Below are 14,340 nucleotides of genomic sequence, written 5' to 3' on the forward strand. Positions count from 1 at the left end.
AACATTTCTGTCCGCTTCTAAGAGGGCAGCACCATTCATGAATGAACTGTTCAGTTTTCACCACTGCTGAAACAATGCCCCTTTTCAAGGTCGAAACTTTATAATGAAGTGTACTGAAGAACATCATCAACAGAGCATAATCTTTAACCTTTCGAGTGTCTGTTCGTATACTTGAATTACTTCGCAATGCAGGATTGTGTGACCAAAGAAAAGCGAATTATTTATAAATATTTATTCTAGAGTTCCAATCTAACATTCCTGCTGCTGTACTCGGACATGGTGTTTCTGACGTTTAGAAGCAACTTGCGTAGACTGCATTTTGTACTAAAAAATATGACCCGATCTACCAATAGTGCTTTAATTGCTATAACACTGTGCAGGTTACTTGGCAAAATTTGTGTACTTTCAGCCAGTCGGGATGGCTAATAATATATTACGTCCAAAGGTCCAGGGATATACACGGGACGTTTAAATCATGCGAATGTTCAGGACTCCCGCATGGCCCGGGTATAGTAATACTGGGGACGTGTGAAAACGCATCGGATTCACAGCTGAGTCTTGGTCGCTATTGTGTTACGTTTATGTTTGCTGCAAAACAATCCTGAAACAAACGGGGGTGTGTAGTAAATGTCATTACTTTCCCCAAATCAGTTTGTTTACAGTTCCAGCTGTAAACAAGACACTCCACCACTTGAACTGTATGCAAAATACGTGGCAGCATATTAGAGCCATCACCTTTGGCAGTTAAATGAATTATTTCTCAATTTTTCATCTCGCGACATGAGTAAGGTCGTGAAACGTTGAATTATTAAACGCAACCGTATTCATGTGTATATAGCATCGTTCTCTACTATATAATGTACTATACACGCTTGGTGCTCTATACGTATATTATATAAAGCACCAATCGTTGAATTATTCAAGATGAAAAAAAGGGCTAGGTTAACAGTGCAAACATATCTATTTTTGAATTGGTATAGAATTAAGGGCGTCTGAGGGAGCCCTAATGATCTTTCACAGGGACATGAGGTCTGCATGGCATATCCATCCCAAACGTAGAGTATTGAACGAAAAAGATGCATTCACAACTATGGTATACTTATTTTTTTTTATTGTTGAACAGTATAGAGAAAGGCCGTTGACGTCAGCGTTACCACGAAAGTGTGGAAGTTGCGTTCAAAAACTGTCCTAAAAGATTAAGACCTTTAGAGTAGAAGCGATGAAAAATTGACCTTTGTTTCTAAACGTGTTGTCTATTTTAATCCAAAATATAAATAGCTGACTGACCAGTACAGATTCTATTTTTATTATAATGTTTTGTCACCACCAATGATAGGCGTCGTCATGCTAGCAGGTCAAATGTTCAGATGTTTTCTCATCTGAATTCCGTTTGTTAACTGAGCTCGAACTTTTCAGCTGTATATAAAAAAAAGGCTAAAGGCCTTTTGTGATGGCATTCGTTTGTGATGTTTGTGATGGCATTCGTAACTTCACAAGAAAATTTGCTAAATTTTTCGATCGTATTTTGACCTAAGCATTTATTTTCCTGGCTGTCTGCCTTCAACCAACTATACAGAGATCTACAAAGCAACTGTCGACACATGCCCAAGAGCACCTCATAACTCACTCGAGTCTGAAGCTTTTGACATCATGTCACCTTCATTGTGAAACTCGTTTATAAGAAAAGCTTGTTTCAATTTACAGGCTAAACAGTTCAACCAAATGCATGACACGGTATTCAATATATGCAGATGTTAATTCAAGAGGCCTTGTTTGTACATATATCTGCGTGCCACAAGTGTACTAACAAAAGCCCAAGAAAAGATACGTGGAGTTCACGGCCCTGCACTTTGACTACAGCACACACTCACGAAAGCGGTGCAGTTAAGCTCTGAGCATATGGAACCGCATGCAAATGGCTCACACGTGGCATGGGCCTGAGCCGCATAGCCTATTACTTGAACGTTCTCACGTGACTGAGGCTGATAACCTACCAAAAGCGTACCGTTCACCTCACGGTAATCATGAGACCCGTCTCAGGTTATGGGGTCAAGGGGTCAAAAGCAGTGCCCTCTTTTGACCGGCACGAACTGGCATCGAAACCCAAGGCGCGCGATTATCCCGTCACGCATCCACCCCATATGCACGTCCTGCTAAAGGCCAGATATAACCGTGCTTCATTTGCAACGGGATTGACGGTCGGTGGCTGGGTGGCCGAGCCATCAGGCAAGACCCGATGCTTCCACGTCTGCTCGTAATAGATACAACCCTTCTCTGATGAACTCTGAATGCTCCTCAAGTCAACGACTTTTCTGAACCACCACCTATCCCATTGCAATCCCGTAAATGAAGCGTAAAAATGAACAATACTCCAAATCACCGTTGTGCGTTGAAATATGTAGGCCCTTCACATGACCTCGATTCTAACCCCCGTATGCAAGAACGTCCCTTCACTCAACGCTTCACCTTCACTTGAGAAAGCCGATGGGAGCGCCGCCTGTAGGCACGGCAAGTCACTGCTTGTCAGCAATAATCTGCTGCGATTCTTGAGTGGCGCAGCGTCATTCTCAGCCGAGCAGTGGCACAGTACTCAACTCTGTCAAGTGAAGGATGAAAGTCGAGTCGAGTATCGTTTGGGAATACGGGGGTGAGTCTTGTAGTTACATCAATGTTTCTGTAAATAACAATCAAGATTGGTCTTTACGTTAGCGTTGTCATTTCGTGCACGCTTCTGCAGTCGAGATAACTCATGTAACGCTTTAGTTTTGTCCCTCCGATTTCCGGAGTCGTGTTCCAAGGAGCAGTGGTGAGAAGTCGTTGAACCGTTCAAGTATTCGACACTGGAGCTTACGTTTCAAAAGTGAACTTGTCCCGTTTCTTTGTCGAAGCGTTAACTCTCGAGAGATTACTTGTTCTACAGGAAGCACTTGAAGTCTCCGTCTGTCCACGAACTTTGCTCTTTGGACTGTGCTAAGGATCTGTTGCGTCAGACAAGAAACCGCGATATCGCAAGCCCATTTACATTGCTATAGCTCATGGCTGCAAAGTGAGGCAAACATGCGCGTCTACAGTGTAAGCCGAGTTTACACTGTACATTGCACTTGGAAGAATTCGTGACGTCAAACTGCTGCATCGCGACGTCATGTCGAGGAGGAGGAAGAAACTTTATTCAGAAAAAAATTGAAATGCAGGCAGTTTGGTCGGGCCCTCAGTCCAGGGCTCCGCTGGCACGAGCGGCTCGCTGGTCCTGGTCAAGCAAAGCTATTTGGCTCTGCTTTTCCTCGTCCGCAAGCCATGCCTCCCACTGCCTGTGAAACATGTGTGGTTGCTTCGTGATGTGTGGGCTGTCGATGTGTGTGGGCCTCTGGGTGCACTCCCATGTTATGTGGCTGAGTGTTGGTACTTGTGAACACCACAGACAGGTGTCTTTATATCTTGCGGGATATATTCTACTTAGATGGTACAAATTGGGAAAGCTATTGGTTTTCATGTCGATGTCTATCGGGAACAGGCAGATCTTGTGGAAGTGTTTCAAGTTGAAAAGGTCATCGCATCGGCACGAAAAGCACGTGTAGAAAACTCGATGACAGAATGCAACCAAAGCTCGTCGACAATCCATAGGCCATAACATGTGTACCTACCATCTGTCGGCATGGCAGTGACTCAGCTTTGCTAGTATACATGCAATGTATCTATTTGGGCCTGTGCGTGACACAAAAGAACAAATCGAAACCGAGCGGTAATTAGAATTTAGAGGAAGGCGCCATGCAGTCACGTCCGGCTGTACACCCCTCCAGCACCACGGCGCCCAGAATTGCTAGGTGGCCGATGCAGAGACATCGTGATCCATCATAGGCCGATTCGTATCTCTGGGAGTGAAAACGCGTCCCCCTCCGTATGTGCCCTCTGCTCCACTTGCTCGTCTCATATCCCGCACCCGACTTCAAAGTGAGGCAGTAATATGTTTCTGTACGATTCTAATGCACTGAATGATGTTGATTCTACTTTTACTGCGAAGCTGTGAGTGACTATAAGAATATGTGTATGTAAAATAAATTGTGAACGCCTTAGAGGCTCCAAATTATGCAATGCAACCAATTGCAATATAACTGTCACAGTCCAATATGCACCTGAAGGGGGTTACAAAACGCTACACACTACTGCAAGACAGCGATAAACTGTCCACTTTCTAAACAATATATACCGGCAACTAACAAGGGAAAATGCCTGGTGGTTCACTAGAGCAAGAACTTCATTGAAAGAGCAATGGTAACTTAATTGCAGGGCTTATAAGGCCCTGTAGCGTCTGCGCGCTTGTTCTAATTTCTCTTCAAGTTTTGTCAGCATCTATAGCTGAGGATGGTACCGCGGCTGCCTGAATTGCTATATACTTATTAAAACCTTCGGGTGTTCTCAATATTCTTTAAGATAACGTCATGAAATGTGAAGTTTGAAGCACGCAACTTCCAAATGGGACGATAAAAAATCCGATGCTACAAAGAAGACACTTTGGTAGATTTCAGATCGTTAGAAACACCGGGACGGCACGTTTTAGCATAGCTAGTTACCCATATAGGAGAAGTGCTTGGGCAGCGATATTTCTTTGTCTTTTCTTTTCGTCCAGATGTCTGTTTGGTGTTTCTTTGAATGAAAATAAACACGTTACTTAATATCATTGAACAACCAAGAAGCAAATAAATCAGTTATTTTAGTTTATTGTTTTCTTATGATGTCAAATCTACACGCCGTATTTGCCAATAAGCTTGGTCTGGCGTATCTTCATGGTTCGGTGCCTCTAAGTGATAGTATATTTTACCTAACGAGGCGCTGTTTAAGTGTGGCGTTGAACGCGATCTTATAGAATGACCATGTATCATATATCCGGTGTATGTATACTCCATTTGCTCGCTATATCGGAACACTGTTATACGTCGAAAAAATTTATTTGGAAAAAAATGCAACGCACTCATTAATATGCCAGAAGGCTACATTTCACACGCAGAATTTTTTGATGCAGGAAACTCTTGGTCGATACAAACAACACCGAAAAGCAAAGAATGATAGTTCACACTCCATATACAATGATGGAATGGTCATGCGTAAAGCGTAATACGTATATTATTCAATGTTTAAGTACCACAGCCACGAGATCAATCTGTGCAAATTGTAGGGGAGGAAGGTGCATGAACTGTCCTTTAATTATTCAAGTATCATGGCATTGTAGTGTGATGTGTGAAACAAAAATATCTGTGGACAAATTTACGTTTATTTATTTATTTATTTATTTATTTATTTATTTATTTATTTATTTACTTATTTATACAACCCACAGGGTCGATGGCCTTACGGAGGGAAGCAAGAGATACAAAAAATCGCAAATGATTCGGGAACACGTCAAAATACATTACACATTCGTGGAAGTGGCAACGCTTGTTTCGCGCGCTTGACAATCTGTGGAGACATTTCTTTTGGCACATGTTTTATTGGTAATAAGCATATCCTCATTTAGTACTTTGAAATATACAGTCGAATAAAAACCATGTCTCAAGCCGCAATCAGACCCAGGCATTATTCTACACGGCAGTAAGTATTATGAGAGAGAACGACGCTCGTGCTTCAAGCTGGCCGCGATAAAGTTTGCACGATGCAAGTTTCATGCTGGCGGCGCGCCATTTGTGTTTGCGGTGCCGGTTATCCGCTTTTATCACAGTGTATAATAAAACTGCACGAGCTTCAGTCAAGCTTTGCTCGAACACGCTGACGATCGGTACTAACGATATGCACACGACAGCAGCCCCAGCACGCGCTTTGCTGCCGTAAAACTGACATCTTTGTTCGATGGCTATATAACGCCAACGTTGCGTCTGACGATGAATTTTTTACACTCCTAACGTGCATGCACTCGACATGCCTGAGAGGCCCAGGGTACACGCGCAGCAAAAATGGCGCAGCCACGTCGCTACGACTAGTAACGCTTGGTTCAAAGTGAAAAAATTCGACATGCACATTCACATGGGTGAGTGCCTCGCGTTAAATTGATTCCAACAGTACGTGCATGGGGTCTTCCGAAACGCTTTTTTAATTGTCGCTATCCGATGTGAAGCTCATGATTTCTTAAACGCAGCTACAAAGAAAGAAAGAAAGAAAGAAAGAAAGAAAGAAAGAAAGAAAGAAAGAAAGAAAGAAAGAAAGAAAGAAAGAAAGAAAGAAAGAAAGAAAGAAAGAAAGAAAGAAAGAAAGAAACGTAAACTGCTTCATGATCTCGCGACAATTTCTGTCACTTAGAAAAAAAAAGATTACGTCAATATGGAGACCAAAGGGCAGCGTCTGCTGAGGCAACGGAGGTCAAAAAAGTATTTCACAAGCTAGCTTAGTGAAAAGCGAGCCGCAAAAAGAAATATCTGCAGAAAAGAAATGCCCGCCGGGTCATCGTGGAGTCGCGTTACCGTTGCACTTAGGCAACGTGCGAGACGCGAAATCTCCTCGCTGTATACGGCTTACATACACATCCGCCCTTGCAACAGAGTGGCGAGCAAGAAGATCTGTTTCCGCAAACGCCCACACTTGAGCATAACACGCGCGCCGCGTGGTGGACATGTGCACGTTTATGCGTGTACGCAAACGTTTATGCAAACTCGTGGATAAATGTTCCTTACAACAGGGATGTCGGACTCTTCACGGGGACTGTATAAGTTAAGACTTCTGACACACTTTTCACGTGGACATAGAGGCTCCTCGCAGGAAATGGAGTATCCTGATAGGGACGTGGATACTCCTTTACCGGGACATGTGGACTCGTTGTAATAACGGAATTAGACTTCACGGATTGCACTCCTTACAGTGAGAGAATGCAGGCCACCAATTACCTGGGCATAAAGACTCCTCGTAACGGAAGGGACTTCGTGGATTACACTCCTTAAAGTGGCAGAATGTAGGCCACTGATTACTTGGGCATAAAGACTCCTCTTAACCGAATGGACTTCATGGATTACGCTCCTTACAGTGACATAATGTAGGCTGCCAATACAATCCTCGCAAGGACATCAAAACTCCTTGTAGGGGTGTAGAGACGCCTCGCAGGGACTGAATAGACTCCTTGAAGAAACAGAATAAAGACACCTAACCCACTCCTCACATGGACCTACAGACTCCTTTAGCTGGGCATAAGAACTTCTTATAGTGACGGAATAGACTTCGTGGAATACACTCCTTACATTCACTGAATTCAGATCGCAAATGCGATCCTCACGCGGGAATAAAGACTCCTTGCAGGGTCATAAAGACGCCTCATAGCGACTGAATAGACCTTTTACATGGACGCAATAAAGACCCCGACAACACTTTTCCAATGGACATAGAGCTTTTTCGCAGGACATGGAAGATCCTGATAGGGACATTCAGAATCCCTTACCGGAGCATAAAGACTCCTCATTGTAGCGGAATAGATTTCATGGAATGGAGACTACAAATACGATCCTCACAAGGAAATAAAGTCTCCTTGCAGGGGCATAGAGACTTCTCATAGTGACTGAGTAGACTCCTCACAGGGATGCAGATACTCCTTTTTATGGAAGAGACACCTTACACTGATGGTAGACTTCGCTTTAAGTCCTCTCGGGGACATGGAGATCCCGGTAGAGAATATAGACTCATCGCACCGACAGATTTTTCTCACCGATTCTCGCGGGAATATTCTTTCAAATGCCTATATACTGAGTTGCGATTCGGCATTCCGCCGTATAAACACAGCAGACATGAGCAGTGTAAATGCATGCTAACGCGAATCGTGCAATAGACCACGTTGTCATGACCTATAGACGAATTCCACTGGACGTCACCAAAATGCGGTGGCGCTGTCTTGGTAGGCAAAAGACACTCTGCCTACCGCACTTTCTGCTCGGTTTTCAATGGTGCATGTGGTGTTGTTCTCAGTCATGCAACGAGGAAAAAAACGGTATGCCGACGTGCTTCGTCACGGGTGGATATGAGTCGCGTCTCGCAACTTAGATTTGTTTGTTGGTGCACATCGCAGCCCTCGGCGCTTATGGCGGAAGTTACGTGTGGACGTCGCTATAATTTTACTTATAATGTCGACATCGGCCTATACCTGTGTTTGCATACAAGGAATGGGGCTATATGATCTGCTGTAGAGTGCATGCCTTAGTGAGCTGCAAATTATTATCCTGCAGGATAATAATTTATACAAATCTACCATGGTATACAAGACTACCATGGTAGACTTGTATACGTTGTAGCACACTGAAAACATGTGGTGACCCGGTCACTTTCGCGGCTTACGTAGCAAGAACTGCGTTCAAATGTCAGACGTAAGATATTTCTAAAATTGGCACTCCCATGCAATCAGAATGTTGCAGGTTTGTTCCCTTGCCAGCAGCAACTTATCTTTTTGTTCACTGTCTTTTCTTCACATGTATGCATCATAAGTACTATAACATCCCCCAACACTTTGCTTTCTTGTCTGCTATATCTAATTAATATTGCATAATTGAAAACTGATATACAAGTCAGATGTCAGAAGCGATTTGAAACTGCAATACTTTTGTGAGCTACCTCCCGTTTGTAAGAGGATTTGTAATTACGTGGAAATTTCCTCTTATCAAACTAGAAACGACAGATTCGCACTTTTTTTTTAAATTCGCAGTACCCTGTGTAACCGAATGAACAAATATAAGTTTTTTTTTTAAGAAGCATTGAGTTTGTATAGCCCACATGCGTCCTCGGTACAGTGTTAGGGCACAGCTTTATAAAGAGATCTCTTGCTTTAATCGAAAGCAATTCTTCATTTCTCATTTGCGCACCATAACTCGTGAATTAGCAAGATGTTTTCTTCAGCTATTTGGTTCATTACTTTTGAAATAGCCTTGTGCTACAATTTTTTTCTTCAGTGCGTAAATTGCACTTTGTTTCTCATTTGGCATTGTTTTTTTCGTAGTTTTCCAAATATTTTTTTAACTGCTCTTGTGCTCCCCGTCGCTCGCTTATGCGCTAGTTTTTTTTCGTCAGTGATTATGTTGCTTTCACACAATCGCAATGTTTGTACATTCAATTCAACTATTATGGCATTTTCTGCGGTCAAGTATACAATATTATGCATAATATGCAGCGTAAAAATTATGTGGACATTGCACAGATTCTACACCAAGTTTTAAGCACATTCGCGTATGTATAAGAAAACAATTCTACGAGTACTGATCCAACTACTAGAGCACGCTGTCGCAAATATGACAAACATGTCACACGTCTGTGACTATATTCGATGGCTTCCGCGGCGAAAACTTCTGTCACAAACAACAAATCGACGCAGTTTACAGCGTATACACGTTTTACTCTACAAAGCAGCTGGTATAGATCCAGTGCTGTGAGTGGAACATATCGATGAGGTTTTCTTTATCGAACACGGCTTGGCAAATGAGACGAGCCGCGGCATGTATGGCAAAGCTAACTATGACATGGTATATTTAGGAGTGGTATGTCGGTCAAGCTAAATCAACAAGGTCGCGTTCGTACAGCATTCTTCAGACTGATGTCTACCCTTTAAATGTGCACTCCCAATAAACTAAGAGTTATATAAACAGGTATACTAAAACAGAGCAGACAATCTCAATGTTTTTTTGTTTTTTTTTGTCTAAATTGGCCTTCAAAATTTCAAGACGCTTCTTATTGATCACGGTGTTAGTGTGACGGCGTACCTTTAAGAAAACAAGGGCGTAAAATACCGTGGCTCTTTCATAAAATAAATAGGTTTGCATACGAAAAGGCTTCTGACGACAATAACAAACAGCCGGCGGGGGTGTTTAACAATTACAAATTCATTGTATTTTCTGTGATCGCTGCATTCATATTGTACTCGATGTCGTTACAATACGTATAATTGGCCGCACTATTACTGGCGCATTGTTTGTTGTCCCTCCGACGGACCTGGCTGGTGATGCTCGGTTAGTGATTATGCAGAAAAATGCAAAACAGATGAAAATTTAGTTCGGATAACCGAAACACAATGATCGAATGCGGCTATAGTAATATGAAATTTTCAAGACTGAGCCAGCAGCGACAGACACCTAGCACCTTTGGTTTCGACGAGACATTCTCCTCTTCAATCTGTTAGATTGCACTTATATCTGGAACACATGCTATCCCCAATAATGACTAAGCAAGGGTTGATCGGAAACTAAGTACATATACATATGTATGCACAACTTTTCAGCCTCTCGGTGAAGGTTGTTTGGTGTAAATGTATCATCATTTGTACAAACGTGGGATCTGGGCCCATGTAGAACACCATATTGCAGTCAGTATACATTGGAAGTGAAACAAGCACGCTTTCTAGAGTACTACGTTTCAATAGTCACTAAGGTAAGATAAATAATTTCTGTATTCGTAGCGAAAAGCCCTTAGATGAAAACGCATAGAAGTCAGCGCACGATGTTCTCATGCAACTCACAAGTGTAGAGCGATGCCTGTAGCGAAGTCACTCACTGGACTTAAAGCTGCAAGTTACATCTGTCCGACATTAAAGTTGTTTCCACTTCCTCCTCCTACATCTGTCCCATGACTTTCATTACCCTGTCTATATAAGTATAAATGTTCGCAGCATCTCAATGGAGGACGCACTTGTGTACACAAGCAAAAGTGCACCCATGCGGGAGCGAACAATTATACGAAATCGCCACTGTTTGGCAAGGCGTGAAGCACTTGTACAAGAGCAGATGTCGTGTCTTTGCATGTATCTAGTCAAACCTGGCCATCTCGACTTCAATACAACTTACGCCCAAACCTTGAGTCCTGTAACGTACAGAACGTATCGTTGCCTTAACAAGTCAGCAATGCGCTGCGCATTCATGAATGCACTAAGCGCCTCTGAGTATACGACACATCTATCTTTTCAAATGGTATATCGGGTTCTTACAATGTGGTGTCGCATTTCAGAAAAAAAAAACTTCTTCGCAGTGCATGTCAATGTGTGATATATTGAATACCTGCAAATGGTTTGAACTGTGCTAAAACAAGGACAGCAGAAGAAGAGAAGACAGCCCGTTTCCCTCGTTGTGGCGCAGTTAAAACAATCGCAGAATGAAGGTAAACCAACTGGCCCAAACTTGGTGCTCTTCAGCCATATCTTGAACACTTCTATGGGCACGAACACGACCCGAGAGCACGACGGTGCCCCCCAAAAAAAAGTTAGGGTATCGCTGCAAACGCAAAGAACTAAACACCCTCCACAATCGCACACATGGGAGCGCTTCACTGGTGCAGCGACTCTGGCTTACCTGTCTTTGGCCTCGGCGGCCCTGTCCCGTTGCCTGCGGTTCTTGAACCAGTTGCTCACTTGAGTCGTCGTCAGTCCCGTGGCCTCGGCGAGTTCTCGCTTCTCCCTGGGCGACGGGTACGGGTTGTGGGCGTACCACTCGCGCAGGATGTTGCGAGACTTCTCCTTGAAGCAGTAGCTGGTCTCCTCGCCGTCCCATATGGTGCGGGGCAGGGGGAACTTCCTGCGAATCCGATACTTCCCAACTGCGCCCAGCGGCCGACCCCGCAGCCGCTCGGCCTCGATGTAGTGCGCCTTGAGCCAGAGTGCCTGCAGCTTGGGGTGCGAGGCAGCGGAGAAGTGATGGGATTCCAGGATTCGGTACAGTTCCTTGAAGTTGCCCCTGTGGAAGGCCACCAGGGCCTTGGCCTTCAGCACGCTCTCGTTCTTCTGCAGGTGCTCGCAGGCGGGCAGCGACCACAGGAAGCGGCCCAGCCGCTCGATGTTGCCCGACTGCTGCAGCACCTCGCACACGCAGGCCACTTGCTCCTGGGTGAAGCCGAACGACGGGAGCATGCTCGCCGATGAGACCGCGCCGGCCGATGGACCGAACTGCATGGACATGCACAGATCCGAAGTACGACGGTGCCCCAGCTGCTTTATCGGCAGATTCTGCGTGAACCGTGAATGATTAGATCTCTCGATTCAGCAAGAAACACCCGACGACGGGGAACGACGTCTTGTCTTTCAAACCTTCCCACTCAACCCCCCGGTGGGCCTCTAGCGGCGAAGCACAGCCGGGAGGGATGGTCACAACACCGACTGGTCGTCGGTTGACGGGAACACCAGCGAAGCCGTCGACAGCCCGACGTAGTCGACCTCTTCTCGCTGGTCGCGTGTAGAAGTAGTAGTCCGTGGTCGGTGGACTTACGGTAAGGACACATTCACAACGGCTGCGGTAGGTGTCGCGACGCTGGAGCTACCACCCGATGCGGGGACAACGGAACGCCACAGTCGCCGGCTTCACTGGTGACGATCCGGCTGTGGCCGTCGTAGCGACGTTGTCGTCCCTGCTGTTGCCCCCACGACGTTGTTGCCGCACAACACATCACTGCCCGAAACCCCTCTCTTTTCGTGATTCTTCGTCACCCCTGCAACTGGTGATCACTATCTTTCCAGGCTCCCCCTTTCCATCCCTGTCACACGCACGTCCTTCACTCTCCCCACCCACTGCGGCCTTTCGTAAGCGACCGAAAGACGACGTCTGAACGGACGACCGAGCTCTGGTTCACACTCGGGGAACACGGCCGACCTCGAGAACTGTGCCACGCCGATGCTGCGGGGCGGTTGCCTGCGAACCCAACTGATGCCGCGTGCCTTTTCGCGGCGCAAAACCGTTCTTCCCCCACTGCCAGCCCTGCGAGAGCGGGCTGGTCTGGAAGCGTGGTGTGGCTGGCCCCAAGTCAACCCTCTGATAAAAAAAAATTGCGCCGCCTCCCCCTTTCTAACGTCAGCAGTTCTCTTCCTCCCCCGTGGTAGGTGCCGCCACCGCCGCCGCTGCTGCCCCTCGGTGGCGGTGGGTTTCGCGGTTCGGCCGGTAGGGGATTAAAAGGCGGTACCTTCGCGGGCCGGCGGGCGGTGACAATGCGGTTAGGGCGGGTTTTCCGCAGGCCACGATCCCCCGTACGTACAACATCGGTCCTGCCCGGGCACTTGAAGTGGCGGTCGCCGTTCGATCGCCCCCTTCTGTTTGTCCCTCTTTCCTTTTTCCCACTCCACTCAACGAATCGACGATTCTCCTCCTCTCCACCACCCCTCCACATTTTTGTGTTTTTTTTTCGCTACTAATCTATCGAGTACACCCCACCACCACCACCCTCGCTTCTGTCCACCTCTTCAACGCTCTCCTCCCCGCATCACTTCTTTGTCGTTCATTGTAACTATCACGTACGCACAAAATGAAAAACATCCACGTCGCCAGCCACGTCGATCGGTGGACCGGCTGTCTCGCTCTCTTTTTTCGTTATTTTCGCAGCCACGTCAATGTGCGGTGGTGGTGGTGGCGAGAATGGCGTGCAGCGAGGGTAGCATGAGGCACCGAGGACAAGACACCCAAGGGGGTGACATTAATGCACCTTTCTTTTTTTTTCTCGCTACGCCGGTGGTTTTGCGCCGCGACAACGCGTTTCGATTGGCTGTCGCCATGACGACGAAGCGACGCCCGGGCTCCGCCCGCTCCACCTCCCCTTCTACTCCGCCTGCCCTCCGCGTGTCGGTGGAGGAGCAACATGGGTGTTTTTTTCGCGCTTCACTCCATTTTTTTGGTTGCTATTCTTTTCGGAAGCGGTTGTCCTTCTCGCTTCACTCGTGAGACGATTTCCTCTTCGCGGCACGCTGCTGTGGCATTATTTTTTTTTTTACTTGTCGATCTGTCGCCTCTCAGTCATGTGATTCTTTTTCGCTCGGTGTTTATGTTTCTCGGTGTGTTCGAATTATGAGTTGCCTGTTTGACATGCGCGTCGTTGACAGGGCGCTTCTTCGCCGAAACAGCGGCCAGAAAAAACACATAATAAACACATATCTGGCTCAGGAATAGCGCGAAACGTGGTTCCCTTGATGCCTGATGCCCTTTTCGGCGGTTTGCCGTGGCTGCTGAAAGGTTTGGGGCTCCCGACTGAGGACTAATCTTTTGTTGCGAGCATTACTTGGTGAGGCTCAGTGGCACGCGGTTAGGCGGGTGGGTGTAAGATTTCCTCCGCCCGCCTTTCAATGAAGTTACACTTTCGATGCCTGCGGCGGCTCCGAGGTATCGTATGTTACCGATGATTACCGAAGTGATATGCTCCTTTCTTCGCGCACCGGTTCCGTTACGTTTTTTTTAAACGGTGTTTTCGGATACCATTTCAGTTCTCTCGTATCTCTTTTGTGGCATCAGCTGGGGGATCCCAACTGGCCAGACGTGTTGTAAAACCGTATACCGAGGAGCGTCGTGTTACTCACGATGTATTGTATTTAGGAGATAACGGTGTAGAAACGACACTTCTTTGAGGCGTTCGTTGTGTCTTTTGTAAGCA

General features: G+C 46.0%; 2 protein-coding genes across 6 annotated transcripts in view; one reads left to right on the plus strand and one right to left on the minus strand.

The window, feature by feature from the left end:
• LOC119166983 (homeobox protein SIX6-like) overlaps nt 1–12,741 on the minus strand; it is an 80,236-nt gene extending 67,495 nt beyond the window's left edge. The window contains exon 1 of the mRNA XM_037418383.2: nt 11,289–12,741. Within this exon, the coding sequence (XP_037274280.2) occupies nt 11,289–11,890 (602 nt within the window). The 5' untranslated portion in view covers nt 11,891–12,741. The remainder of the gene's footprint in view (nt 1–11,288) is intronic.
• Nucleotides 1–14,340, plus strand: part of LOC142765739 (uncharacterized) — a 306,400-nt gene that overhangs the window by 61,210 nt on the left and 230,850 nt on the right. The gene's annotated exons all lie outside the window — the stretch shown is intronic.

This window comes from Rhipicephalus microplus, chromosome 6 (assembly GCF_043290135.1).
Source record: "Rhipicephalus microplus isolate Deutch F79 chromosome 6, USDA_Rmic, whole genome shotgun sequence".
Taxonomy (NCBI): domain Eukaryota; kingdom Metazoa; phylum Arthropoda; class Arachnida; order Ixodida; family Ixodidae; genus Rhipicephalus; species Rhipicephalus microplus.